At 35.9% G+C, this 27,867-nt stretch overlaps 8 protein-coding genes, 4 non-coding genes and 2 pseudogenes across 20 annotated transcripts; 7 read left to right on the top strand and 7 right to left on the bottom strand.

Moving 5' to 3' along the window:
* Window positions 1–150: 150 nt before the first annotated feature.
* On the top strand, window positions 151–1,729 carry cdc-25.3 (M-phase inducer phosphatase cdc-25.3). The gene is made up of 3 exons (NM_066571.7): window positions 151–285; window positions 333–702; window positions 1,097–1,729. Exons 1-3 carry the CDS (start codon window positions 185–187, stop codon window positions 1,574–1,576), a joined length of 951 nt encoding a protein of 316 aa, NP_498972.1. The 5' UTR covers window positions 151–184; the 3' UTR covers window positions 1,577–1,729.
* Window positions 1,621–4,311, bottom strand: trxr-2 (putative glutathione reductase 2). The gene is made up of 6 exons (NM_066570.6): window positions 4,039–4,311; window positions 3,854–3,990; window positions 3,723–3,807; window positions 2,837–3,373; window positions 2,444–2,786; window positions 1,621–1,875 (listed from the first exon to the last, which is right to left on the bottom strand). Exons 1-6 carry the CDS (start codon window positions 4,297–4,299, stop codon window positions 1,727–1,729), a joined length of 1,512 nt encoding a protein of 503 aa, NP_498971.1. The 5' UTR covers window positions 4,300–4,311; the 3' UTR covers window positions 1,621–1,726.
* A 136-nt stretch (window positions 4,312–4,447) lies between these two features.
* Window positions 4,448–5,936, bottom strand: tpk-1 (thiamine pyrophosphokinase 1). Its single transcript, NM_001027853.2, has 5 exons — window positions 5,764–5,936; window positions 5,629–5,709; window positions 4,988–5,219; window positions 4,832–4,943; window positions 4,448–4,782 (listed from the first exon to the last, which is right to left on the bottom strand). Exons 1-5 carry the CDS (start codon window positions 5,928–5,930, stop codon window positions 4,643–4,645), a joined length of 732 nt encoding a protein of 243 aa, NP_001023024.1. The 5' UTR covers window positions 5,931–5,936; the 3' UTR covers window positions 4,448–4,642.
* A 387-nt stretch (window positions 5,937–6,323) lies between these two features.
* On the bottom strand, window positions 6,324–12,465 carry unc-32 (V-type proton ATPase 116 kDa subunit a 1). 6 transcript variants are annotated; one of them, NM_001027849.4, is made up of 10 exons: window positions 12,300–12,465; window positions 12,042–12,218; window positions 11,806–11,934; window positions 11,402–11,556; window positions 10,278–10,487; window positions 8,969–10,223; window positions 8,725–8,847; window positions 7,527–7,746; window positions 7,191–7,362; window positions 6,324–6,971 (listed from the first exon to the last, which is right to left on the bottom strand). In NM_001027849.4, the coding sequence occupies exons 1-10, from the start codon at window positions 12,450–12,452 to the stop codon at window positions 6,866–6,868; spliced, it is 2,700 nt and encodes an 899-aa protein (NP_001023020.1). In that variant the 5' UTR covers window positions 12,453–12,465; the 3' UTR covers window positions 6,324–6,865. The 6 variants fall into 6 exon arrangements, with proteins under 6 accessions (NP_001023020.1, NP_001023018.1, NP_001023021.1 ...); NM_001027847.4 differs by lacking the exon at window positions 11,402–11,556 and adding an exon at window positions 11,007–11,113; NM_001027850.5 differs by lacking the exon at window positions 11,402–11,556 and adding an exon at window positions 10,648–10,769 and having other exon boundaries at window positions 6,328–6,971.
* ZK637.20 lies at window positions 8,863–9,006 on the top strand. The gene has a single exon (NR_052574.1). It is a non-coding gene; the product is annotated as an Unclassified non-coding RNA ZK637.20 (non-coding RNA).
* A 26-nt stretch (window positions 12,466–12,491) lies between the features above and the next one.
* ZK637.19 lies at window positions 12,492–12,629 on the top strand. Its single transcript, NR_052573.1, has one exon. It is a non-coding gene; the product is annotated as an Unclassified non-coding RNA ZK637.19 (non-coding RNA).
* A 1,319-nt stretch (window positions 12,630–13,948) lies between these two features.
* lin-9 lies at window positions 13,949–17,843 on the top strand. Of its 2 annotated transcripts, none has more exons than NM_001027844.5 (9): window positions 13,949–14,011; window positions 14,121–14,239; window positions 14,289–14,421; window positions 14,468–15,064; window positions 15,109–15,267; window positions 15,743–16,153; window positions 16,232–16,336; window positions 16,383–16,532; window positions 17,288–17,843. In NM_001027844.5, the coding sequence occupies exons 1-9, from the start codon at window positions 13,955–13,957 to the stop codon at window positions 17,483–17,485; spliced, it is 1,929 nt and encodes a 642-aa protein (NP_001023015.1). In that variant the 5' UTR covers window positions 13,949–13,954; the 3' UTR covers window positions 17,486–17,843. The 2 variants fall into 2 exon arrangements, with proteins under 2 accessions (NP_001023015.1, NP_001023016.1); NM_001027845.6 differs by having other exon boundaries at window positions 14,462–15,064; window positions 17,288–17,842.
* Window positions 17,844–18,285: 442 nt separating this feature from the next.
* 21ur-13808 lies at window positions 18,286–18,306 on the top strand. Its single transcript, NR_052572.1, has one exon.
* A 243-nt stretch (window positions 18,307–18,549) lies between these two features.
* Window positions 18,550–19,458, top strand: ZK637.6 (annotated as a pseudogene). Its single transcript has one exon. A coding segment is annotated over exon 1 (909 nt).
* A 156-nt stretch (window positions 19,459–19,614) lies between these two features.
* On the top strand, window positions 19,615–19,755 carry ZK637.18 (annotated as a pseudogene). Its single transcript has one exon. A coding segment is annotated over exon 1 (141 nt).
* Window positions 19,756–21,425: 1,670 nt separating this feature from the next.
* On the bottom strand, window positions 21,426–22,998 carry asna-1 (ATPase asna-1). The gene is made up of 4 exons (NM_066564.4): window positions 22,558–22,998; window positions 22,251–22,509; window positions 21,833–22,042; window positions 21,426–21,704 (listed from the first exon to the last, which is right to left on the bottom strand). The coding sequence occupies exons 1-4, from the start codon at window positions 22,989–22,991 to the stop codon at window positions 21,579–21,581; spliced, it is 1,029 nt and encodes a 342-aa protein (NP_498965.1). The 5' UTR covers window positions 22,992–22,998; the 3' UTR covers window positions 21,426–21,578.
* A 390-nt stretch (window positions 22,999–23,388) lies between these two features.
* On the bottom strand, window positions 23,389–24,347 carry ZK637.4 (uncharacterized protein). Its single transcript, NM_001382951.3, has 4 exons — window positions 23,799–24,347; window positions 23,679–23,746; window positions 23,576–23,629; window positions 23,389–23,520 (listed from the first exon to the last, which is right to left on the bottom strand). The coding sequence occupies exons 1-4, from the start codon at window positions 23,865–23,867 to the stop codon at window positions 23,424–23,426; spliced, it is 288 nt and encodes a 95-aa protein (NP_001369830.1). The 5' UTR covers window positions 23,868–24,347; the 3' UTR covers window positions 23,389–23,423.
* 21ur-14900 lies at window positions 23,819–23,839 on the bottom strand. The gene has a single exon (NR_052571.1).
* Window positions 23,867–27,849, bottom strand: lnkn-1 (Protein linkin). Its single transcript, NM_001382950.2, has 8 exons — window positions 27,650–27,849; window positions 27,473–27,592; window positions 26,457–26,769; window positions 26,340–26,401; window positions 25,962–26,291; window positions 24,863–25,348; window positions 24,643–24,804; window positions 23,867–24,336 (listed from the first exon to the last, which is right to left on the bottom strand). The coding sequence occupies exons 1-8, from the start codon at window positions 27,842–27,844 to the stop codon at window positions 24,205–24,207; spliced, it is 1,800 nt and encodes a 599-aa protein (NP_001369829.1). The 5' UTR covers window positions 27,845–27,849; the 3' UTR covers window positions 23,867–24,204.
* Window positions 27,850–27,867: the final 18 nt, after the last annotated feature.

The raw sequence follows: 27,867 nt of genomic DNA, 5'->3' as shown, positions 1-27,867 counted from the left end.
GATCATTGCGCGCTAAAATAATGTTTTATTTTATTGAGTGTTCATTAGGGTTTTCTACTGATCCCATTCCAATTCATATTAAACTAGACTAGTCAGTCTCTCTTTTTTCATTTAGTCTTCAAATCCATTCTATTGCATTCTTTCATTCAGGTATACCTAGTTCAGTCTAGCTCCAAGTCTCCTGATGTGCGTTGACGTTCCATGTGAAAACTGCATTGTTCGCAATGACGGGCTCCGGCTGAAATGTTCTGAATGTGCTGAAGGATCCTCGAAGCTATTCCCAAGGTTAGTTGATTATTTGTGTTCGATATCAATAAATCCATAATTTACAGACAAAACCGTCAACACTCTTCTGCGATCAGCCACATCTCCAACTCATCGCCACCCACTCGGAAACGAAGCATTGATGGAGGATATACATCTGGAACGGATTCTGCGAATACTTCTGAAATTGTGATAAAGAAAAGACTAACTTTCTCAAAAAAGAGCCATTCAACTTCGGAAATTGAGACATGGAATGCCCATCTTCAAGTGGATTATCATTTGGAAACCGTGACGCCTAGCTGTTCTACCGTATACCAAAAAATCACTTCTGAAACGTTAATTGAAATCATGCAGAAGCTATCGCAAATTGAGTTTATGCAGAAATATATTCTAATTGATTGCCGATATGATTATGAATATAATGGAGGGCATATTAAGGTTAGTTTTTGCCGTTTGTACTACGTTTCCAGACTCCAAAGTCTTAGTGTGTACCTTTAAGTTTACAGTAACCCTCGTAATTTATATTCTCTCTTCGTGTCCGTGTATCATTTTAGTTTTTCAATAAATAGACTCTTTCGAGAGAAAATGCCATATGAGAATGGGATACTGTACTTCTTAAAACTCGTACTTAAAGAATCATGAGTCCGTTCTAATGGGTTCTGTCAAAAACAGAAAACACATTTAATTTTAGAATTAATAAAAAATCTACTTTCCTTCGTGGCAAGACCCTTCCAAACCAAATCATGCGCCTTTAAGTGTGCGTTTCAGAAAAAAGAATTATAATAACTGTTTTGAAAAAATACCAGAAAGTTAAAACTGCAAATCTTTTCAGGGAGCTCAAAGCCTGTTCAATCCAGAAACTGCTGCAGACTTCTTCTTCAACAAAGATGGTTCCAAGAAAATCAACCGGATACCCATTTTCTACTGTGAATACAGTCAAAAACGTGGACCAACCATGGCGAACAACCTTCGGGAAGTGGACAGAAAACTGAATTCAAATATCTATCCGAGATGTGATTATGAGGAGATTTATTTGTTGGAAGGAGGTTATAAAAACTTTTACGCTTTCACGCGGGGATTAGAGAAGGAACAAAGAGTACAACTCTGTGAGCCAGATAATTATGTAATCATGTTTGATGATCGTTATAAGGCTGAGCTTCGGAAGCACCAGTTCCATAAGAAGAATGTTTCGAAGCCAATGAAGAAATGGAGTTCAACAACATCTGTGATATCTATTCTAACAACTTCTGGAACTCGTATTTCGACACTTCGTCAGACATGTGATCCCATCCATGAGCACGATGCGCATTAAGAATATGTAGTTCCCGGTATCTTTTAAAAAGGATAATCAAATATTTTGTACTATTTATTATGTTTAATTATAATTACTAGTATCCAGGATAATAGGATGTAAATTAACTTTGATAAATAAACTGAATGATTTGTCAATAAACTTTTTGAATTATCCACAGCATCCCTGAGTTCTTGGGTCTTGTCCAGATCGTTTTGTAATGTGAAGCTTCACGAACTCTTCAGAAGAACATGGATGAATGGCAATTGTGTTTTGAAGATCAGACATTGAAATTCCAACACGGAATGCTACTGCGTAGCCTGAAATAATTTAGTGCAATCGGTTAGCTTTTAAAGTTTTCGTATCTTGATCGATTATCGAGGTTGTTAGTATTACCTACCCGCAGAATATTGTGAGTTGATTGCCAAAAGTACGGTACCTGAACTTGACACGATAAAATTTTTTCGCGCCTGTAAAGAATACTGTAGTTTCAGACTCTCGATTCTGCAGAAATTTTGTAGATTTTTAAAGCTTTTTGATAAAAATTTATTAATTGTCTCAAGTTGTGATTAAATCTTTAAAAAATCGATAAAAATTCTACAGCAGCGAAAGTTTAAATTTTCAGTATTATTTAAAGGTGCACACTTTCTTTGCATTAAAAATTGTCGTATCAAGCCGTATTTTTGGCGCAAAAATAGCAGAATTTTGCGTATGTGTAATATTATTCATTCAATAAAGAAAAAGATAAAAAATTCAAAATAACAGATTTAGCACGTAAGTTTTTGCGAACAGATTATGGTTTTTCGAACATTGTTCCAAAATTGAAGGTGTTCAGAAAACATTTTCGTGACGGGCGGGGCGGACTATTTCTCTTTTTGAATCAATTACCTTGAATTACTTCTGCGGCATTTGGTCCAACAAAATGAAGACCAAGAATTTTCTGCGATTCATCTCTTGTACACACGGCTTTCACATAACAAAAACCGCTATCCTTATTCTGTGGCACAACATACTCAAACGGAGTAAAATGAGAATGAAACACTTCGATCGAATCTTCTCCATGTTTCTGAATGGCTTCTTCCTCAGTTAACCCGACGGTTGAGAGTTCAAGAGGCGTGAATACTGTAGTGGCAACTCCATCGAATCGAACTATTTGTTTGGAATTTGAAAAAAGACGATCAGCTAGAAGTTTTCCGGATTGAATAGCAAGTGGCGTGAGCTCTTGGCGATCCTGAATACTATCATTTTTATTTTAAAAAAATGTTACTTTTTTTATCGTACCTGAACAATATCTCCAACGGCATATACACCATTACAGGAAGCTCTATCAAATTCATCTGCTAGAATCTTCCCAGATCTCTTATCAGTCCTCACTCCAGCATTATCCAAATTCAAACTTTTCAAATTTGGAACTCTACCAGCCGCCCAAATAACTGTATCATATTCTTCAACACCACCATTTCCAGTGAATGTAACCTTCTTCTTACTGCCAACTGCTTCTACACGTTCTACTTCCACGTGTTCCTTAACTTTCACTCCAGTTGTTTTCAGATGCTCCATGACAAAATGCACACAATCTCTATCAAAACCCTTCAAAGGAATTGATCTCACAAGAACTTCAACATTTTGATTGAATGCAGAAAGAAATCCAGCACATTCCAATGCAACATATCCTCCACCAACAATCAAAGTTTTTCCGGGAACTGATGCCAGTGTAAAAAGATCGTCTGAAGTGATTCCAAGTTCAGCACCAGGAATATTTGGATATTTGGGACGGAGTCCTGTTGAGATGACTACATTCGGTGCGGAAAGAAAATTCTGAAAATCTAGGATGAAATTTTTTAATTTTCCGTTTCCTAGCAATATTATTATTACCTAAAGTTTGCGCCAAAAATGCGGTACCAGGTCTCGACGCGACAAATTTTTGTCAAATGCGAAAAGTTGTGCCTTTAACGAGTACTGTCATCTCAAACATTTGTTGCTACGGAATTTTTATAGATTATTTTTATAGATTTTATCACAACTTGTTAGAATAAATTATGTTTTTTCGGAAAACTATATTGTCGTGTCGAGACCTGATACCGTATTCTCCTCCGAAAAGCCGCAAAACTTTTGGGTATACGGAACAAATTTTTTAAAACTTCTTTTTTCATTTTTCCAAACGTACCTTGGTTTTATTTTTGTCTGTACCAGTTATCACAATCTTGTCTTTATCCACAAACTCGGCATAGGCATTGAAGTAATTGATTTTTCTAAATTTCATAAAAATAAAAATTTCCACAAAATTAAAAAAAATACTTCTGATTTAATTGAACTCTATAAATCCAATTGTTTGCTTTTACTCGATCATTCACATTCTTTGACAACACATTCCAATCATGTTTGATTTTCTCTTGATCTATGCCATTCCAGCCATATTTGTCTGCGTGTTTTAGCTGGAATTTTGAATTTAGTGCTCTAAATATTTATAATATTATTCCTGCCTCTTTCCCGACGATTGCTGCTTGGTGCATTAACTTTTTAGGAATGCATCCGACATTTGCACAAGTTCCTCCGATTCCCCATGAATGTCCATGTGGAGTTGGCTCAACTGCATCAATTAATGCCACGTTTGCTCCAAGATCAGCTGCTCTTTTAGAACAAGAAAGTCCTCCAGATCCTGCTCCAATTACAATCAGATCAAATTTATTTGATGAGAAGAGACGCCTGATTGGTAGATGTCGTTTGAAAGTGGATAGAAGCATCAGAAAATTGATCTACAAATGATTTAAAGTTGAATTTCAATTTTCATTAGATTTTTGAAATCGCTATCGGATATTCGCAGATAATTCATTAGAATTGGATATTTTTTAAACAAATAACATTGCTTTTAAAATGAAAATTTTAATCTCATACTATTAATTCGTTTTTATTTTTATTAATTCGTTTTCAACACAAAATGGTACAGGGAATAAAGTGTATTATAATATTGTAGATAATTATATAGTACCGGTGAAAACTAGGAAAAATGGAATAAAAAGAAAATAGAACAGTTGAATAGCAAAGGAATGAAAAGTTGTGAATTAAGAGGGACCATAAAATGTGATACTATAGAGAATCAAGTTTGTAGACCCAATTTTCAAGTTCAATTGAAAAAATCAGAGACGACGAAGATTTCAAAAATACTTGGCTCGTGGTAACTTCATTCGACGTGCTGATAAGTTTTCCAAATTCAAGAGCAAGGTTTTCTGAAATGGAAACGTTTAATAGAAATGATGTTGAAACATTGGATTATACCCATTTCATATTTTAGTCCAATTGAACTGACGATTGTCTCCTTTTGAACAATTGGAATGATTCCACACATTTTTGTTGTCATTTCAAGATTGACATCAAGATTTGAATCCCCCTGAATTTAACTCTTAATGTTCACATAGGCCTGCCAAGGATTACTGTAGGAACAGCGAGAACCAAATTTCTAGAATCCAAAACGATCACAGGAGTTTGAGAATCAACGAATCTTATTAAAGATGATAACGTTGACATGGTGTGATCAAATCGTCCATTGAGACCTCCTAGAACAACGATATTCTCGAATTCCCAGCTTGTTAGTGTTTTCTGCTCTAAGCACCACTGAACGCTCTTCGAGAGATCTGTGTAGTCTTGATCAGGCAGATGGACGACTCTAAAACAACATTAAGAACAATTTTCGACAAAATATTTTTATTTTTTTAGTCCTGAACACAGAATGAATAACATTTAGTTGGCAAGCCAGAAATACCAAAAAAAGTGCAAAATCATTATTATGACCTGGTCAATACACTCTTCTCAACGAATTGTAGCTTTCAGTCTTCCAGTATTAAAAACACAACTCAATAATATTTTAATTTTATTTTCAACGTTCACGCCTATATATTCTTTTAGCTAATATTCAACAGCCGCTACAGTAATAATTCTTTGTGATCACTACAGTAACCCTACAGTAATTCTATCATTGCTCATTAATAGAAGATGTTATCAAACATGAAACACGATTACAATGAAGTTGAGTAATGCCTATATTAATTTTTAATTTCAGTAGAATTTAAACTAACTTTGCATTTTTTGTATCAATCTGTTTATTTATTGAATCGAAATCTCCGCAGATAATATGAGGCCATTCGACGAAACTCTTTCTGAAATCCAAAACTCGGTTTACGATAATTTTCAATTTCTGGATCCTAGATCACCTTTTAAGAATCTCATTAACAGCTCCATCAGTTGCAACTCGATATTTGGCCTTATTCCATAAATTTTCAGCGCGATTGCTGATTGCCGTAGGTTCACCGTTAAGCCAAATACATACTGATGCACACGAATCCTCTAAAATTTCGAATGGCTTCAATTTCTTTGACATTTCTCTGCAAAATTTTTATTTTTTGTAAGCTTCCACTTGTGATGAGGGGTTAAAATGTTTAGCTTATTATTACTCTGAGGCAAAAACTTGCGATTTTTGACGCAAGAATCTTTCGTTAAAGACAAAAATGTGTGCGAATTTAATTTTTCCCGTATTTTTTGTTAAAATATGTTTTGATTGCTTCAATTGTTAAAAAAATACATAGCCAAAAATTGTGAACATTCCGCTACTGTACTCTTTGAAGGCTCACATTAGTTTACAATTACAAAACATTTTCGTGCCGAGACCGGGGAATCGTATTTTTGGAGCAAAAATAGTCCAAATTTCGCGTCTGTGTAATAGTACTATAGCCTTCAGAAATTTACTGTCTTGTCATGGAGCTAGCGATTCCACTTTGTTTGCAATCAACTTATTTATTCAACGGTTAGTGGCGATGACGATCGGCAATCGAAAATTCGAGACAAACTAAATTTACGAAAAGAAAAAACTTAAAATAAAAATATGATTTACTAAATGATTAGAAAGCTTGCAATACCGAAATACAAAATATTGGCGAAAATGGAAATCCCGAGCGATCGGTACTTTCAAGAAAAGGAATAAATTAAGAAGAAATACATAAAGTCATCACAATAGAAGAGAACTAGACTGAAATATGAAAAGAAATAGAGACAGGAAGCAAGAATTTAGAAGAAAATAAGATGAATTTTAAAAATGCGAGAAGAAGAAAATTCAGATTCTGGTCACCGAAAGGAAAATGGAACAATTTTAGAGAAAGGAGATGGCTGGGGGATGAGGGGAAACTCTATGCACAAACACAAGAAGAAAAAAGCACAACACGACACAATATTCAAATAGAAGTATATATCTACTAGAAATAAATAATTAAAGATTTGTCGAACGTCGATGTCACACTGTTTGAAGTGGCCGAGGTGATCTTAGAGATTCTCCTCAGCTTCACGCTCTTCAGCAAGGATTTTTTCGAATGAGAATGGAGCGAACTCATATCCAAGCCCTCCATAGAACTTTGATTGGAACTCGACCCTGAAAATTATTGAATATCAGTAAATGACTGTGTATTAAGAAATCATGAGTTCATGAGAATGGCTACCGTTTTGGCGCGGAAATATCTCGTAGCGAAGGCACCTAAATCTCTCGTCGCCGCATGCTCTCACTGCTGCCGCTTGTTTCGCGCCGGCAAGTAGGCATTCTCATGAACTCATGGTTTCTTAATAATGTCTAATTTTGAATTAGAAAACGAACCAATGAAGACGAAGAGCGTGAAGGAATGCGGAAAGACCTTCCATGAGTACCAAAATGAACACTGACAACGATCCAAAGATGAAGAAGAGAATGTAAGTGGCAATAGCTCCAGTGTATCCATCCAAAACGAATGCATTACGGAAAACCATTGTCCAGAGAACATCAGAGAGCTCTAGAAAATAAAATTTATTTCGATAATTGTTTCGTTTTTACGGTAAAATAATTTTAGGGTTTTCTATTCTATAATTATTATTTAGGCTTTTAAACAATCAAAAATTTTTTACTTTTTAACGTATCAGTTCTTCTTTGAGATTTTCTATTATTTTCTTTACTTACGAGCATGAGCCAATGAAAGAGCCCAAAGACGAAGGTATGAAGCAGTATGTGACACACATCCAAGAACAAACTCGATTGTGTGAATAGCCTGGTACACCATCACATCCCCCATCTCAAGTGGCCCATCACCATGCCCATGTCCGTGACCACTTGGTTTTGGAGTTTGCTCTGGCGCGTGAACAACTTCTGCGTCATCCTGGTTGATATCAGCACGAACACTCTGAATTCAAAAACATTAGCCTATAAAATTGGTGTCGATTCAATAATATTGGAAAAAGTGCAGAATAAAACTAATACAATCATGCAAAAACTACCCATCACCAATTGTTTACCTGATGTTGATTTGACTCTGCTGTCAAAGTGCTATATCTCGATTGTTGCTTGTCTCGGCGATACAGAAAATATGGTTTCGCAAACAACATAATCGGAACCTGCACCAACGCCAACACCACAAGTATTATTTCGATTGTTGCCTGGAACATGCTTGCTGCATTTTTATGATTCGTTGGTTTCAGCCGATCCGGTGTTGAAGACGGTGTTGATGAAGATCGAAGAGATGATGATCATGACACAACGACGAATATTTACAACATGCCGAATAAGACAAGCGCATAGGATATACAACTATCACCAACCAATATTCCCACAGTATTAATTAATTATTGATGTGTTATTAATAATATTGACGTGATATTGACCCAGTCACAAAATTTGCGCTAAAAATACGGTACCCGGTCTCGACGCGACAAATTTGTGTAAAATCCAAAAATGTGTGCGCCATTAAAGAGTACTGTAGTTTTGTTTTGGTAGAATTTATGTTATAGATGTTTTATGGTAGTTTTAAAAAATAAAAATGTGAATTCTGAAATTTTGAAGCTACAGTACTCTTTAACGTTTGCATTTAACAAAAAATGTCGTGTCGAGACCGGTTACCATACTTTTGGAGCAAAAATTTCGCGTCTGGGTTAATATAATCTGGTATATTTTGACGAGGAGCATTTTCAGATGTTGATGGCCTTTGCGATTCAAAACTTTCGTGAAAATTAAAATTTTGAATGAAGCAAAATGTTCTCCAAAATTATTTTTAAAAAGTCGATCTTCTCACAAAATAAAAACAATACAACACAACAAAAAGTAACGGGACAGTAGAAGGCGGGTGCGTGCTAATTTAAACAATTTTCTTATTATAATAGCTCACCAATTGTCTATGGCCCCCCTCGCGCCGTTCTTTTTCCTCTTTCCACAAGAAGTAAGGCTTTCCGAATAGCATAACGGGAACGCACGCGATCGCTACCAGGACGAAAATTGTTTCGAAGAACGACTTAAATAGAAAAATTATTGCTTTTGTTTTTATTCATCGTCATGTCAAACATCGTTTCTCTTCAATTTCATCAACATCAGTCATCCAAACACCTGAAAGACATGGGGAGGATTAAGCTTACCTGTCCAGGATACCAAGTGCTCAAATAACACTGTGGATATGTTTCACCACTGTCATCCACAAATCCAGCATTACGACTTTTCATCATGAACATGTTGATGAGACCGATGAGAAGGGATGGAGCACAATTCGAACCAGGATACTTGTAGCCAAGAACAGTTCCACCAACAGCACCGAAGAATAGCCATTTTGAAAGGATTTGGATGCACAGATAAATGAATATCGATGACAAGAATATCATTTGTGGAATGAACATGTACTTAATATCAAGATCAGATTTGAAATATATGAAATTTTGATATGAGAGGAGAACTCCGAATGTCATTTGAGCAATTCCGAATAATACGGACATTTTCATTTTCATCGAGTTGAGGAATGACAATTTGTTTCCTTCGGCAAGATTCCAAACTGGATCCACTCCAATTGGATACGGATTTCCATCAAAAGCTGTCTCTGGTGGAAGAATAAGCTGAGATTCTGATCGTTTCTCGTCGTCCAGGTAATAATCAATAACACTTTCAGGAATTGTATTCTGCCATGATGACCCAAATGTGTTGATACTTTTCGAGAAGACATCATTGTACATGAATCCAGTGTATATTGAGAAAGCTCCCATCAAAAAGATCACATAACGACCTCCAAAGAATGTTTGGAAGATCTCATCTTTGATTCGTGCCGCTTCGAGTTGTTTCTCTTTGAGAATAAAGAAAAGAGCAGCAAGTAACATGATGGCTCCGTGCCCCATATCACCGAACATCACAGCAAAAAGGAAAGGGAACGAGATCATTGTGTATGGAGCTGGATTTATTTCTCGATATGTTGCAATTCCATATGCATCAACAATGTTTTGGAATCCTTTTGTGAACTTGTTCGTCTTATTGTATGTCGGAGGAGCTTCATTTGTCTCCATTCGATTCAAAATTGACGGAACTTGACTTCCACTCTCATCTGTTCCACGTTTCAGCGCCATCTTGATACGATCAAGCTCAGCAATCGGACACCAAACCTCGGCGATCAAGCACTTTTGTGTAACATCGATATTGAAAAGGTTTAGTGTATGGTAGATCGACTTGATTTTCCGTACTTTTGTGAGCCACATTCGAACATTCTTCGATGCAGCGACAAGAACACGATGACGATGATCCTGTGTCTGTCCGAGAACAGTTTTGAGATCTTCAATACGAGTCATCACACCAATTGACATTTCTCGTCTTTCTTGTGGAGTATCAGGACAGGGGTAAAGCGTTGCGCGGAATCTGAAAAATTATGTTTTGAATAAAATTCTGATTTTAGAAATTACGGAAACTCACCCTTCACAAATTTTCTTAACTTTCGTTTTAAGATGATCTCCTTGGAAGAAGATGATGAAGACGCACTTGTTGACTGGATCTCCAGTGACCGTATCATTGAGTACATCATCAATCTCGCTTGTTCGCAAGAAGACATTACCACGACACGCTCTCCAAAGAAGTCGCTCAAATGCGGGAAGACGTTCCCGTTGAATTACACCAGCAACAAATCTAAAATCAAAAATTTAAGTAAATGATGATTTTCATGTTCTAAAAACTAAGAAACCAAGCCGGACACATCTTTTAACGCGCTCGCTTTGAAAAGACACCACCATCACAATACATAATGATATGAAAAGACAAAAAGACAACAAAATAAGCCTGATCCTACCGTAATTGCAGTTTGAGTGGCGACATTGCATCGCTGAATCTTCCTGAAAGCTCTTCTTCGTCGGCACTGAGCACTTCACCAATTCCCGAACTTTCCGCTGATGAGGCAATCATGTCTTCGTGCTGCAGAATCAAACAAACACAATACTACATTTAGATTACCCTTGGCTTTTTTCAATAAATTCTTTCCAAAGTTATGTTGGGGATGTAGTGACCGATTCACCTAAACTCTGGCACACCACGACAAGCTACAGGATAGAGACATGAGATACTGATAGAAAAGGAAAGAAGTGTAAGCAATCGAAAGCAAAACCGTGCGACAATGAACGATACAACGACGAGTAGGAGCAGAAGTCTCACCCAAAATTGGCGAACATTGTGGCTCCGCCAGCGGCGGCATGTTGAGTCAGTTCAAGGCCTTCTTCAGATTCGACTGCAGCAGGTGGCAACATTTCTCCAGTCCCGGCCTGTGTTAGTGAAGGAGATTTTACGGAAAAGGAACATAGAAGGATAAGGAAAGTCGGTTAGGGGAGGATTTAAGGAGAGAGAAAGATGTGGGAAGATATTAGATTAGGAGTCATTTTAAATTTTCCTAGTGCTTAAAAGCACCAATTAATTAAATTACCAGAAAAGAATCAGGAAAAAACACCAACGGGATGCAAAAGGAGAAGGATACGAACAAGACAACATAAACTAGGTCTCGTTTCGCGATGGTGGCGCTTTCTGGTCTGTCCATCTTGCCTAGGACCACATACCCAAGACGTAGCATCGCAGCTTGAGCTGACATCCGTGCAGCTGAATCGTCGTCCATATCTCCAATATCAATAAGGGGTCGCGTTTCTTCACGTTCTGTAGAACGTCCTCGTCGTCCACTTCCGCCTTCCAGAATTCGCCACCGATCATGATCAACCTGTGTGACGAACCGAATAGTGAGGAGAGCAACTATACTAATATTATAGCTATAAATAGGTGAGGCACAAAACATACTACATCTGCTAGAAAATAAAAAATATTATAGGATCAAGTTCCATTTTTTTTTTGATTATGTTAGGGTGTTTAACTATTCTCGAAAAGCATGCCAGAATTAGAGAGAAAAGGAGAATTTGTGAAAAAAAATGTTAGAGAATTTGGAAATGATGAGAAAACATGAAATTCTCACCTCTTCGAAGAAAGTTTGAGTCTTTCGTAAAATATGTTTCAGCTCTGTGAGCTCTGAAAAGTTTTTCTTCAGCGTTTCCTCGTTCTTATTGACCTCGCGAAGTTCGTTCTCGAGTTTTTCGAATGTTGCCTGTAAGAAAGAATTTTTAAAAACTTTTTAAAAATTAAACATTCAAAAAAAATAGACCGTGAAATTGCAACACATATTTATATACCTATATTTTTTTTTCAACAAACCTCCAAATCAATCATTTCTCGTGGAAGTGGAGCATCTGGATTCTCACCAGTATCCAGCATCGGGATCTGATCTTTTTTAATTTCTCGTTCAAGATATCTCAATTTTCGTTCCATTTCATCACACCGTCTGACTTCATTTACATATTTTCGTTGGAAGGAGCTCACATCGGGATTAAGCTGAAAATTAAAATAAATTGAAGTTTTACTTTTTTTTAAAATTATTAATTGAAAATAGTTTTTTACATATCACAAACTCACATCACGAAACTGAACAAGTCCGAGCTCTCCCAGTTCAGCAACGCATTGATAGGAAGCATCAGATTGAAGGTAGAGTTGAGCCAGGCACATCTGCTCACTTCGATAGATGCCCGGTTGTGGTGGCTCCTCGCCGGGAGTCACGTAATCACCCATTCTAGTTGATTCTGTAAGAATTTCCATGAAATAATATGAAGATTTCAAAAATAAGAAGGAAAAAAAAATCAAAAACGCTTCTTTCGAGAGAAAACATTTAAGAAAAGCACGAGGCTAGGAGCGAAGGCCTCAGGACCGAAGACCAGATATTGACGGAGAGGGATCGATACGGAGCAGCACTGAGCAAGAAGAGAGCATGCGCTCAAACGTGCTCCATTGGAATATCATGAAAAAAGGGAGAGAAATCTAGAAAAAACTAAAGAAACAATTTGCGCAATCTAATCGATCAGCCGACACGTCATCGACATTAGAGCGTAATTCTCCAGGATCTAATAGCTAGACGCAGAGAAATAAACTTTCAGATGGCGAATAAGAAAACCTAAAGGAGATGAGGAAGAAATGAACAGGACAGGTTTTAAAAGAAAGAAAATGTCTGATTGTCTGCCTCATTCACCGCAATGTTTGAACACTGAAACCATTTGTAAGCAGTGTTATAGGATGGAGAAACGTAAACATTGGGCGACTCACATTTCGTGGATATTATGAAATTCAATCGATTCGATCAAAAGGTTGAGAGAAATGAAATAATTGTAGAGCAGTGGGGGAGATTGAGTGGTGATAACGCGAAAAAACGATAAGATTACGCTGCGAGAGGTCAACTTTGCACAAAAACTTCAATTTTGATGCGGAAATTGTATTAAATTTAAGAGAATTGTTTCTTTGCAAAAAGATTTTATAAATAGTGTTTCAAAGTAACATCAAACCATAGAATCCAGATCCAGAACGAAAAACGCTGACTAAAAACACTAAAGAAGAATATTGCTTTGAAGAAAAAACCTGTGAGATGTTTTCGGAACAAAGATGAGTGATTGAAGACGAAATATTTTTAATGAAAAGTTTATTCTACAATTTTAAAACTTTGCGGCCAAAATAAATTTTGGTAAACACTTAGTAGGAATGAACAATTTTATAATGTTTCTTGCCAATAAGGAGAGAAATGAATCATGAGAATGGAAAGAGAAGAACAATATAAACAAAATAATTCGTTTTAAATGCGGAAAGGAAGAAAAAAACATGTTTCACCGCATGATCTTGTGTAAAACCATGTTTAAAATTTAATGATAACCCAGGAAAGATGGAAAATCAATACAAATAAGAAATAAAACAAATAAAAAAAAAAAAAAAACTTTCACGAGAAAATCCAAAAACGGAATGTCACGACGTTCGACTGTCAAACAGCAGCTCTCCCTTTTTTCCGTTTCCCACCACATTCACTTCTCTCAGCTGTGTTCTGTTTTCCAACAGACAGCGCTCCACCGTACCTCGCTACACTGCCGCAGGGCAATCGCGTCGAGACCATCACGCTGTTTGAAATCGGCTGTTGGTTGGGGAAAAGAACCGCCATTTCAAAGTTTTTTTCGCGCGCGCGCGTCCGCATTCTTTCATTGATTTTTGTCTCGTGGTCTGAAATTATTCAAAAATTTGTTATTTTTCAGATAAAAATGTCGTCTGCGGTGAGAAGTCCGCGGAAAAAGGCAGCAAGTGACACGTCTGATCCTGTAAGTTATTGGAAATATTGATTTTATTGGGTTTTCGTGTTTTTAAAAATAAAGAAGTTGTAAATTAAAGAAAGATATTGAAAGTATGCATGACATTCGGTATTTTCAGGATCGCACCAGCTCACCATACAGTCTCCGTGAAACATCTAAAGTTCCATCGAGATATCGTAATGAAGAACTATACCTATCACCGTCTCGCAGTATCAAACGTACCGGATCTCCCAAAAAGTAACAAGCTGTTCCGAAAAAGTGGCCGACTAATCTTATGATTTTACAGATCTCCCGCGAAACGCCTGAATGGAGGTAGAGATTCTCCTTCAGTGAACTCATTGACCCGAAACTCAAGTCTAACAATGCTCGCAAAGGCAGCTCTTGATTATGAATCTTCCAGTTGTGCTTTGGAATATATTGTAAGTTTTAAAACAATTGTATTGTTGTCATGTCTCCAAGTTCCAGCCAAAAGAAGAACGACGCCCTCCACGCAGAGCTCTTGCTCTGTCTCCGCCTCCAGCACCAAGTAATGATCTTCTCGCAAAGGATCTGGAGATGATTGAGATGCATCAAAACCTTGTAGCAGGTCTTGATGATTTAGATAATCCTGCGAATATGACAAATGAAGCTGTAGAACATCGAGATACACAGTCATTCTTCAACATGTTCAGTACAGATCAAGAACGAAGTGCCATGATGAAACAATTCAAAACGTATAAAAATCAAACAAGTGAAGATGTGAGCACATTTATGAGAGCTAATATAAAGAAACTCTACAATTTGCTCCGATATAAGAAAGCTCGTCAATGGGTCATGTGCGAGTTCTTCTATTCTGCAATCGACGAACAAATTTTCAAAGAAGAAAACGAGTTTGCCACAATTATCCGCGAATCTTTCCCAAATCTGAAAAATTGGAATTTAACGCGTATTGAGTGGCGGTCGATTCGAAAACTTCTCGGAAAGCCACGTAGATGCTCGAAAGTGTTTTTTGAAGAAGAAAGAATGTACCTGGAAGAGAAAAGAATGAAGATTCGAAGTGTCTATGAAGGAAGTTATCTTAACGTAAGGCTGAAGAGGTGTATCATTTTCAATAAATGTTCTTTCAGGATCCATCGATTGATCTAAAAGATCTTCCAGCCAAGCTTCCACGTCCAATGGTGGTTGGAAATCGTGTATTTGCGAGAATTCGAAATCCCTACGATGGAATTTATTCTGGAATTATTGATGCTGTCATTCCGAAAGGATTCAGAATTATTTTTGACAAGGTTTGTAAAAGGAGACTCAATATCACCCAAAACGCCCGAATTTTGTAACGAGATGTCTTAAAATTTCGCCACAAACCTATTTTCAGCTAAATTCGTGAACTTCGCCAACTTGTCCATTTTGTACATGCTGGAATGCAATTCTTATTGCATTTTCAACAGTTATTGCATATTTTAGTGGTTTATTTCGCTTTAATTCTATGATTTAGGATCACTTTAAGTCGATAGACACCAAAAATATCAAAGTAGGATTCTTATCGACTTAAAATGTGCTCAAATCATCGAATTACTACCAAAATATGCAATAAAAAGTGTTAGGAGAAATTGACAAAATTTAATGATTTAGCTGAAAATAGGAAGTCTTTGGAAATTAAGACGTCCTATTACTATATTCGGTAGTTTTGGATCATAAATTATTTTGTTTTAGGGAAATTTGAATATTTGAAATTCTATAAATTCCAATGTTTTATTCTTTCAGCCAGATATCCCACCAACACTGGTTAGTGACACGGAAATACTTCTCGACGGAAAACTTGATTTGTTGAGTATCGCCTACTTCATTGAACAAGCCAACTCTAAGCTTCCATCAGGCGTTCGTCCATTTGTAGCAGCAGTTCGTGACTCATCACATCCACATCTTGTTCGTGACGTCCTGGTTTCTCGAAAAATCGAGAGAAGTGGTGGACCATTAATGGGACCGAACGACGAACGATTAAATGGAAAAAATGCAGAAATGGTTGGAAATTTCCCGCTGAAATTCCTTGTGAATCTTGTGAAACTGACGAAATTAATTGATATCAAAAAGGGATTGATACGACAATTGAACGAATTGAATGCGGATGCCGAGATACAAAATATGACGTCAGACAAATATTCGAAAGCTTTTCAGGTACATTTTTAATTAGAAATTTTTTTTGATATATGAAAAAGTCAACTAGATAGAATCTAAAAAACAATTTTTTTTCAGGAGAAATACGCCAAAACTATCATCGATCTGGAACATGTGAATCAGAATATAGATATCAATATGAATGGAATTCAAGATCACCATATGTATTTCTCTTCGAATGATGTAATTTTTCATTTCCTGATTCTTCGAAAGATCTATTTGTTTGCAGATTTCAACGTCAAATATGAAACCTGAAGCAGTTAGACAAATGTGCTCTCAACAAGCTGGAAGATTTGTAGAGCACTGTAATCAAGGATTAAATGTAGAGAATGTGCATGCGTTGACACTTATTCAATCATTGACAGCTGTCCTTTTACAGGTTTGTGGCACTATAGACTGCAGAATAATAATTTATTAATGAAAAAAAAAATTGAAAATGTAAAAATTCATTAGAAAATAAACTTCGGTTTTTACCAAATCCTCTTTCCTAATTTCATTATGGGACGATGCAAGTGAATTTCTCGTCATTTCTCGACACATTTTTTGCAATGCAAGTGTGCGGAGAAATGACGAGAAATGTCGTGAAATTCGCAATTTCTACGCGTTTCTCGACATATGAGATGTGTCCTCGCAGGGTGGTAAGACATTTCACCCTGTTAAAAGTGCGGTGAGTAGGCGGAGTTTCCTGCGGGGACACATGTTTCTGCGTATCTCACCGTTCATCATATGTCGAGAAATGCGGAGAAATTGCAAATTTCACGACATTTCTCGTCATTTCTCCGCGCACTTGCATTGCAAAAAATGTGTCGAGAAATTACGAGAAATTCACCACGTGTTTTCAGCTCGACCATTCGGTGTAATTTGTGCAAACACCGTCACGCGCTGCGGTGAAATTCCTCTTGGCGAATTCAAATATTTTTTCCCGCCTTTTTTGAAAATTTTCGAGGCGTTGGTCGAGCTGAATACACGTGTTCACTTGCATCGTCCCATTAGAATTAATTACAAATTACTATTTTACAAAAAAAAAACTAAAATTGTTTCCTAGAATTCAAAATTACCTGGTCATCGGTAAAACACTATTAAAAAATTTTTTTACTGCAGAAAAATATTAGAAAAAATATTATATTTTTCCAGGTTCGCACAATGGGAACTCAAAAGATCTCTGCAGTTGATCTTCAATCACTTGGTGACGCCATATCTGAAATTCGGACCGCTATTCACCCCCGCAACGTGGCATTCTTCCAAGACTACGTTGAAGTTCATATGAAACAATTTCACACAATTATGCTCGAAAGTGGAGCACTAGCTGGAACTGTATCGAACAGAAAATAACTAAAAGCGTCTCATTTTGTCCAAAAAAACGCCAACCGGTCCCGTCAGTTTTTGTTTTTCTGAATATTCTCAGTTCTCTCATCTCTGCTCTCTCTCTCTCCCCACCTTCTTCAATCACTTTGTGTCTTTTCAAAATTGTACCCGATCATGAGACACATCCCCATTTTTCTTATTTTTTAAAAGTAGTTCAACCTTGATAATTCGAATGTGCCAAAATTCTATTTTCTTCCTCATTGTCATCATCATCATCATCAGTTTTCGAGAAAAACGAGCCAAATAACGAAACCCTTGTCAGTTATACTCCACTATTTTTTATTTTACTGACTGTCTAGAAAATAAATAAAATTTTAAAGTTTCAGGTGAATTTTCATTTTATTATGTTTGCCAGCGGTGAGAAGATATTAGCCCGGACACAAAAGTGAGCGCTAAAAGTACGGTAACTGGTCACGACAAATGTCTGTTAAATACAAACGGATGTGCGCCTTCAAAGATTACTGTAGTTTTAAACTGTCTTTGCTGCGTAATTTTGATCAATTTTTATAGTGTGTTGCGCGCCTTGCTTCGTATTTGAATTCCATTCGCATTTTTTGCTGTTTTGCTGCTAATTTCTTTATTAAATTTATCACGAATGCGTTATTTCGGAGCTTCGTTGTTTCGTTTGAAAGTAAAAATAAAAATAGGAGGAATCGTGGCGAGACCCGCTCCCTACGAAATCTCATGTCCCTTTAACTTTTTGCGCCAAAAAACGAATTTCAATTTTTTTAAAAGTCATTTTTAGCTTTTTTTCTTAATTTTCTTATTTTTTAACAAAAATTTCACTGAAAACCGACAAAAATACATTTAAAACTGTTTAAAAAATTTGAAAAAATAGTTAAAATTTAAAAAATTTCTGTTAATCTTTTATGAAATTTTTGAATGTTTCAAGTACATTGATATCATTCTTATATTTAGCTGCAAAAATTAACAAAAAATCTATTTGCTTCTCTCCGTATTTCTCCATTTCTCTGGTATTGCTCCAAAATCAATTTGATTATTTTTTCAAATACAATAAATACTTTTTTCAGCATGGTAGATCAGTTGGAAGCCTCTATCGAGAATATTCTCGAACAAAAAACGCTAAAACGGATTTTTGTAGCCTGAAAAGGTGTCGGAAAGACGACAGGCAGTTGCTCATTAGCAACGCAACTCTCAAAAGTCCGTGAGAGTGTTCTAATCGTGTCCACCGATACCGCCCACAAAATCTCGGATGCCTTCAGCCAGGAATTCACTAAATTTCCAACACTGGTCGAAGGATTCAAAAATCTCTTTGTGATGGAAATCGATTCAAAACCAGATGGAGAAGACGTCGAAGTGGAGAATATGGAAGAAATGTTGCATAATGTCTGCAGTTCTAAGCTCAAGGACTTGGCGGCACTAAACCATCATCGATTGAAGTATCATATGACACCACAGGAATGCCTGATGTGCCAAATTGTGATGACTCGAGCCGATGATGTGAGGAAGCACATGAGAAATGTGCATCACATCACTCAACCGACGGTGTGCTCGTGTTGCCATCATACCTATCTTTCGTTGAAATCCGTTCATGCACATAGAAACTCTATAAAATAAGGAACAATGGATTCTGAGATACCGATCGCAAAATCGACAAATGCCCGCTTCTGTTTTCTGGCACCGCCTGCCAAAGCTGTTGTGCAAATTAGAGGAACGCCTCAACGAACACCTTCACCACACGTGGAAGAGCCGAAAACTCCTGTCCTGCGACTTTTGAGAAGCTCGCAGAGAAATAAACATCAAAAGTTCCATGTACATTAAATAGAATTTTTTTTTACTTAAATTTTCATCTTTTGTTTTGAACTTTATGCTTGTAACACTATTATACTACTAGTCAATACTAGTTCGCCAAACTTTCCCATCACTTTTTAACTCTGTTACATAATACTTTTGCTTCAATGAAACGGGGAAATGATTTTATTTTTCACATTTTATTCGTGTTCCAATGGTTTTCTATTTCCTTCTTTTTCTTCTTTACTGTTTTTCAAAAAATATTTTCCAGATGAAATGTGGATTTTTTGTTCTCAAAAAAGTGCAATACGCGACGTTATTGTTGTCATGTCTTCAAGTTTCAGCCAAAAGAAGAACGACGCCCTCCACGCAGAGCTCTTGCTCTGTCTCCGCCTCCAGCACCAAGTAATGATCTTCTTGCAAAGAATCTGGAGATGATTGAGATGCATCAAAATGGCCTTCATTCCGAGGGGACAAACTTTTAGGGTGGCAAGGTATTTTTGGGGACAAAGTATCCAAAGTGACATGGTATCCAGTCGACAAAGTGCCATTTGTCTCTGACCGGGCGTATCTTCGGTGACAAACTTTTTCAACTAGTTTTTTATATATATTTCTCAATCGATTTTTGTTTTTTTTTCACTGGAATAAGTTTTTAAATGCAATTTTCCATGGATTTTCGGCCTTGACTACTCACAATTGAATGTATGAACAATGATCCCTCCTGATGATCTGATTATTCAGCTTCAAAGGATCAGAAGGGTACCTCCTGGTGATCTGATCCTTCAGCTCCGAAGGATCAGAAGGGTACCTCCTGGTGATCTGTTCCTTCAGCTTCAAAGGATCAGATGGGTACCTCCTGATGATCTGATCCTTCAGCTTCAAAGGATCATAAGGGGTATAAAAGCAATAAATCAAGCATAGTTGATCAATTCTCCGTGATAACAAACTTTTGGGTGACAAAGTATCTTAGCGGACAAACAAAAATTACCGGAAACTGATATATTCCAAATATATTTCAAATATATTCCAAATATATTCCAAATATATTCCAAATCTATTCCAAATATATTCCAAATCTATTCCAAATGTATTCCAAATATATTTCAAATATATTCCAAATATATTCCAAATATATTCTGACGTCCTTTTGGCACGCATCATATTTTCGATCGTGAAAGTTTTGAAACGGTTTTATTTTACAAGTTTATAATTTTGGAAACAGAAAATATATTTATATAAGTTTTAACAGCTGCGGTGTGTGTTTCATTAACTTCCAGCTTCTGCCAAATGAATGTTTGGAATTATCCAAAGCCTTTTTTCACCATTTTTATAAAAAATCTGAACAGTGAGTACAGATTTGGTCATATCTCTGTTCCCTGGTACGATAATAACACAATTTCGCACAGAAATTGAGAAAAAGATTAGTAGAATAGGAAATATATTTGGAATATATTTGGAATAGATTTGGAATATATTTGGAATATATTTTAAATATATTTGGAATATATTTGAAATATATTTCGAATATATTTGGAATTGATTTGGAATATATTTGAACTAATATCAGATTAAGACTGAATATTTGACAACTCATGTTTATTGTATAAATTCAAATTTCAAAACTGCAGAGAATGGGATATTGCACGTGGCTATTTGGTAATTTGAATGCAGAAAAAATTCCAAGGAATATGAAGTGGACCAAGGAAAATAAATTGGAAATAGCAACTTGAACATTAGGAAACGGGGCTAAGTGAATTGAAAATGAAATCACATGAAAAATAATACGAAGGTAAAATTACTCCAAAATCATTGTATCTCCAACTGCCATCCCCTCCATGGAGGCTCCATGGCCCTCCATTCTCAGGATCCATAAGTCTGGTTAAAAACAAGCTCGTAAACTAGAGATTTTAACAAGTTGTGTGAAAATTGAATTCTCTGAATCTAGGTAAGTGTCGGATGAAGTCTAGCAGTCGGAAAAATGTACTGCTTGGTCCCATGACCTGTCGGCTGCCTAATACTAGGTACTATTTGAAAGAAATTACGTCTAAAATCTAGCTAATTAAAATGATTACTTGACAAAAATAGTTTGCCAGGCTGAAGTTTGAAAGATAATTATGTTCCAAATATACTTCAATCCTAAGTAAAAAACAATGAATATCATAAATTATTCATTTGATTCGAAAAAGGCACCCACAATAAAGCGAGAAATAAGGGGACAGGGAATTTTGGAGAAAAAACATGGGATAGGAAGAATCTTTTAACATAAAAAACCACAGAACAAGTTGATTTTGTAGGAGAACAAATTAGTTTAGTTTTTGTTAGCTTCAGGATCCACCATCCGTTCGCTGAACTGAAGAATTGCGGGCCCTCCACGCACTTCTGCCTCAAGAAGTGGAAGTTTGACGACGTGGAAATCCTCGTAGAGCTCATCGATCTGGAAAAATTGATTTATTCCGCATCTAGCAAATCACGACAGAGTCAAAAATGCACTGTGGTTATTCAATATTAATTTGCTCAAAGTTTCTAATTTAATAATTTATCAAACTTCTCATTTAAACTCACATCTGTCAAGTATTTCGACTGAATCGCCTGTCTCGATGCACATTTTCTGCATGAAACTGTTCCATTTGCATCGGTATCCGGAAAGAGAAGTTGATTCACAATAATATTATGAGTATCGATTCCTTGTTTGGACAACTCCTGAATAAGTCGTTCGGTTTCGTAAAGAGAGAGGAATTCGGCAATGCAGACGCAGACGAATGTGGTGCAATTCTGTAAATACATATTTGAATGCTCTGCAGAAACTTTGATGATTTAAAATCTCTGAATTCAATATATATCAAGCTAGAATTTACCCTTGATATAATTGAAAAGGTTAAAAAAACATATTACCAAGATGCAGAATTTTACGACAATTTTCGCGTCTGGGTGATATATCTCCGTAGTAATTTTAAATATCACTTGAATCTGAAAAACTAACAGGATCCTTAAACTGTGCGTTCATCTTTTTCACAGATTCTAGAGTCGTTGTCATCTTTTCAATCATTTCATTCATTGATCCACCTCCCATTCCAAACATTCCACCGAATTGATTCATCATTGGTCCAAACATTCCTTGAAGTGACAGAATTTTCGTAAATACTTTTTCCAAAAGTGTTGGGAATTGAAGAAGACGAAGAGTGTGCCCAGTTGGAGCGGTGTCAAAGACCACAACGTCGAAGTCAAGAGAGTCTATCAACCTGAAAAAAATAATAGATTTTTTAAAAATCAGAATCATTGACACTCACTTTATCATTTCCCCGAAACTCATTGCCTCATCAATCCCAGGAAGTCCTCCAGCAAAACTTTGAAGAAAATCTTTTCCCATCGAGAATCCACCGCTTCCACCTTCGTTTTGTGCAGCATTTTGCAGCATTTCTTCGATATTCCCCATTTCGACGCCTTCTCCGTTCGGATTTGAATCGATTTCCATTGCAAAGAGATTTTTGAAACCTTCGACCAGTGTTGGAGTTTTTGTGAATTTCTGACTGAAGGCATCAGAAATGTTGTGGGCGGGATCGGTGGAGATGAGAAGAACTCTCTCACGAACTTTTGAGAGTTGAGCTGCCAATGAGCAACTGCATGTCGTCTTTCCGACACCTCCCTTTCCACCCACAAAAATCCATTTTAGCGTTTTTTGTTCGAGAATATTCTTGATAGAGGCTTCCAGCTGATCCGACATTATTTCTGAAAAAAAAAGAAGTTTTAGGTTTATTTGCATTTAAAGTTTGAAATTTTAAAAAGAAATGTCTAGCCTTTTGCAGTTTTTTTAATTTTTCAAGTAAAAATGGATACAAATTTTTATTGTTTTTCTACAGTGTTTTCTCGACTTGATAGGAGTTAAGTTCTTTAATAAATAACTTTTTTGATTCGATTATGAAAATTCCGAAAGTGTTTATTACAGTACTCCAAAGGCGCACAACTTTCTGCATTTAACAAAATTTTCTCGGGGCGAGACCCAGGTTACAAAACCTCAACATTTTATGTCTGGGTAATATTTTTTTTTGGAGAACTGAAGAAATAATAATAAGGTAATAGAAAACCATTAGAACACGGATAAAACTTGAAAAAAATGAAATAATTTCTAAAACTTTATTAAATAAAAATCGAAAAATCATTCGGACGGTTGTTTCTGTGAAATGTGAATTAGACGATCATCGATATGAACTGGTTCGGAGCTCGGAGTCACTTGCACACCACTGGCCTTCAATCTGAAAAAAATGAATGTGGGTTCCATGTCATTGCAACGATTTTCCGATGTAATACCTCAATTTTCGATTGTCCCAAAGGCAATCCGGCATCGGGTAAGACAGAAGATACCTGAAAATATTGAGTTTTTTATGAGAATTTTCCATAAAATGAAACTTACAGTTTCAATGGCGCAATGTAATAATCCAAAAACTCCAGAATTCGCTCTTTCAGACTGTTGTTTGGAACCTGAAATTGGAAACTTTTTGTTAAAGTTAACAAAAATTTGAAGAAAACTCACATATTTCGGCGAATATTTGCTCTGCCGCTCCACGTCATTCATTAGAAAATATTTTGGATTTGACTTCATTAGGAAAAAATTCAAAAAGTTTTATTTTAATAGTTCGTCAAAAAAACGAAAAAGTCTCTGTTCAGTTTATAAAGAGAGTGATGGAGGGTAAGGGGTCACGTGGAATAAATATTACAGTTGTTTTCAAATAATGTTTCTATTTTCAAACAAGGAAAACTCGGATTTAAAGCTGATCTCTAAAAATACTCCGACGTGCAATCACAGCTCGAAATGGGAAATCTAAACACAGGATGAAGCTTCAAAAGGTCAAATATGCAAAAAAAGAGACAAATGATGGGAACCCGTAAAAAACGATCTCGTCTTCAAGAAGATATGATCTTAAAATTCACAAAAAAATCTACATGGCATCGAAATGGAATCGATGAGATTGTTGTTGTCGTTCGTATCGATCTTCCTTTTTCTCTCGATAATGTAAGAATACGACAACCATTAGAAGCATACAGCATACGAGAGCAATGACGGCAAGACTCTGGAAAATGAGAATATCGATTTATTATAGAGACGTGGAAATGTGCCCCATGGCCAACTGACTACGCTCCGCCCCCGAGCCATGGGTCTCGTTAGTTATTTGGCAGCAAACCCGTGAATTCAACGAATTCGTATTTGCAACCATTTTGAAATGTTTTTCGTTAGTTTTAATGATTTTTATGCCGAAATTATGTTTAAAGAATGCATTAAAAATGAAAAGTTTTTTTCTTTTATTTTTTAATTTTATTTTATCAATTTCCGTCGTTCCCATTTGGAGCGTATGTCCACGTCTCCATAATAATCTTACCTGAACAATAAGAGCTGATGGTGTGACGTAGAGCCGACTCGTCCAGTGTGGATATTGATCCGATGGTGGGAGAACAATAATCCGAGAATTTGGAACAATCTGTTTAAGACTGTGTTTCCAATCTTCTTTACGATCTGCGTATTTCGGAATGGCAATATTCAACTGAAAAAAAGATTATTTGGAATAATTGAACGAAAATATCTAGAAGATATGAAATTACCTCATCCACAAAATTTGGACTTCTTCCAAGACCATACAACAAAAATGGGAGATAAAGTGCTCTATTTGATGAAGCCGGAACTTGACATGCTACACTCTGTGTACTACCTCCCCATCCATCTGTCATTGAGAAAGAAGCACATGCACCAGTCATACTGATACTCGATCCAATCTCGTTTGATTTTGGATTGCATCGATCACTGCAAACTCCTGTGAAAACTTGAACTTTCAAGAATGTTGTATCTCCTTTATCAGGGCAGTAGATGAATCCAAAACGTGTCTGACCACCGTATTCATACTCAACAAGAAGATCCAATGATCCATCTTCAAGAAGATCAAAAAATGTTCCCATTTTGATGACTCCGAGAGACATATTTTTTGGTTGAATATTCTCTTGAGCTCGGATTTCGAATCGTCGTGTTCCGTTCTTTTCACATTTTGTACATTCTGCATTGTCCATTACTTTGATCACAGGGCGAGTGTTGGCCTGAAATTATTCAAATTTTGATTAATGAAAGGTAATTTTTTTTGCATTATTCAGTTAACTGAAGTTATTTTTGGGAAATCAAGTCTGATCTTCCTATTTTTACTCTTCTCGTACTATTAATTAATTAAATTTTTGAATTTTAGGCCATGTCCTAGTATTTTCTCGTTACTTCCCGTTATTTCTAATGAAAATCGATAACACTATCAAATTGATTATTCAATGAAAAACAGGAAAATGAATAAACTATGTGATTTTAGAAGTGTCATTCATCAGCAGAACAAGATACATTACTGTATTTAGGAGTGAGTGGTCTGTTAATTAAAGTAAAATGCGTCTCTGCATCTGTTACAACATACCGAGGGAAATCAAGAAAATGCGAAAAATTACTTGAAATCCAAAAATTTAATTAGTTAATTGTCCGAGAAGAGTACACGGCCGCGTTTCTTACAAAACTCAAAGAAAATTAAAAATCGAAATTCAAATTCAATAGACGAAGAGGTTGATTTTTGGAACTTTTAAAGAATCAGATATACATAACGCCTTATCAAGCCATAGAACATTTTTTAAAAGTATACAACCACATCCTGTTTAAAATAAAAATTGTTAAACTCACTCTGGTTGCCTGCGCAATAACCACCATATCAGGGAAACTGTCCAACGAGAATTCTCCAACGCGGAATATAACTCGTGAAAATGGTTCTTTAATAACTGTATAATCTTGCATATCACAGGCCACCAATCCCCAAAGTTTAGTCTTCGACCAAGAAGCCATTTGAGTAATGTGTGAGCACTCATCTTCACGGCAGATTGGTACTAGAATGTCGAGTTCACCGTCCGAATCAACATCCATAACAACTGGAGCACCAACGAATGGATATTGTGCTGGAGTCAATTTAGGAACCCAATCTCTAAATTGCCAGCTGATTTTTGTCTTTTGCCAAACCTGAAAAATATATTGCATTTCAAACTACTACTGTTAAAATAGACTTACACTCATGAAAAGTGATCCATCGCTTTCTTTGGTCATGAAGACAATATCAGCAATCAGGTCGGCTAAAACGTGAAATTGTTAGATTCCAATTAAGAAAATATAAAAATTTAAACTCACAATTCAAGTCAACAAACAAGTGCGGCATTCCTGGATAAATATTTAATTTTTCGGGAAAAGCGACGAATTCATGTTTGCAACCATTCACCAGTAGATTGTATTTTCCTTCTTTATTGAATCCGGTACAGAACATTGATCCATTCGGATAGAATCCAAGAACATCAGTCCATCCATCATCAGAAACATCAATGGCCATTGCATGTTGTTGAAGCATTGCCACGTGGAATGGACGGAATATTTCCTTCTCGTCTTCAATTTCTGATGTCCAGAGAGTGTGATTGTAGATTTCAGTGTCTTTATCGCGAATTGATACCTAGAAGAAAGTCATAGATTATTAATTTGTTAAAAGAATCAATACAAATTTGCTCTATTAGAATAATATGCACAAAACCTGAATTTAAAAACGAGACTTTCCAAAAATTTGTCAAAAAGTTTTTGGTTCAAAATACATATGTTGTCTAAATATTTTTTTTTTAAATTGAGCTAAAATCTCTAAATAGTTTTTTTTCGCGGACAGTAAAAAAACTGATATTTCGAAAAAAGTAGTTTTTTTCGAAATATATCATAAAATTAAGGTCATTTTTGCTCTTTTTTGATGAAAATTATGTCTTCTCATGTTTTTTCATCAACATGAATAAAACTTGAATTTCATTGTTAATTTTATAAATTTTGTTTTTTTTTTCGATTTTCCGGGAAATCAAAAAAAAAGATGAATATAACAACTTTCGTTTTTCGATTTTCAATTTACTCAAAGCAAAATTGAAATTTTTTTTGACGGCACTTTTGGTCACAGCTGTCGGAAATTGATTTTTATTTTATGATTGGCTTATTATGCATATATTGTTGTTTACATTACGTTTTTTGTTGATTTAATTTAAAAAAATCAATTTCCGGCCGCTGTAAACATGACAAAATGTAGATTTTAGCTAAAATTTGGTTTTTCTTTCGAAATTTTTCGTTTTTCGGGGCATTTCAAGTTCAATGAAGCAAAATGACAATGTTTTCAATAAACTCACCAAAACATCAAGCCTAGAGTCTCCATTGAAATCGCCAACTGAACATTCAACAAAATCTGCATTCAGGCTGGGTTTACTGATGGCAAACGATGTTCCTGGTGTGAATTTGGAAGCTTCGAGCTGAAAATTTCAAAATTTTTATGTGAAATTTCAACAAAAGAAAAAATAAAAACTAACCACATCAAGAAGTTTAGTTTCTTGATAATTAATCGTCAATGTTCCATTCGCAAAAACCAGAATATCAGTATTCCGATCTGCATTGAAATCTCCAAATGCACATACTTTTCCAAGTAAATCGGGAGCTTTTTTCTCGAGTGATAGGCTTCCACTAACCAAATTGATGAGCCATATGATCGGTAATATTTTTTTCATAGTACCTGAACGTTGTTTTGTTT

This window comes from Caenorhabditis elegans, chromosome III, assembly GCF_000002985.6.
Source record: "Caenorhabditis elegans chromosome III".
In the NCBI taxonomy this organism is placed as follows: domain Eukaryota; kingdom Metazoa; phylum Nematoda; class Chromadorea; order Rhabditida; family Rhabditidae; genus Caenorhabditis; species Caenorhabditis elegans.
Note: the sequence above shows the minus strand (reverse complement) of the source record. Positions and strands in the feature narration are given on the sequence as shown.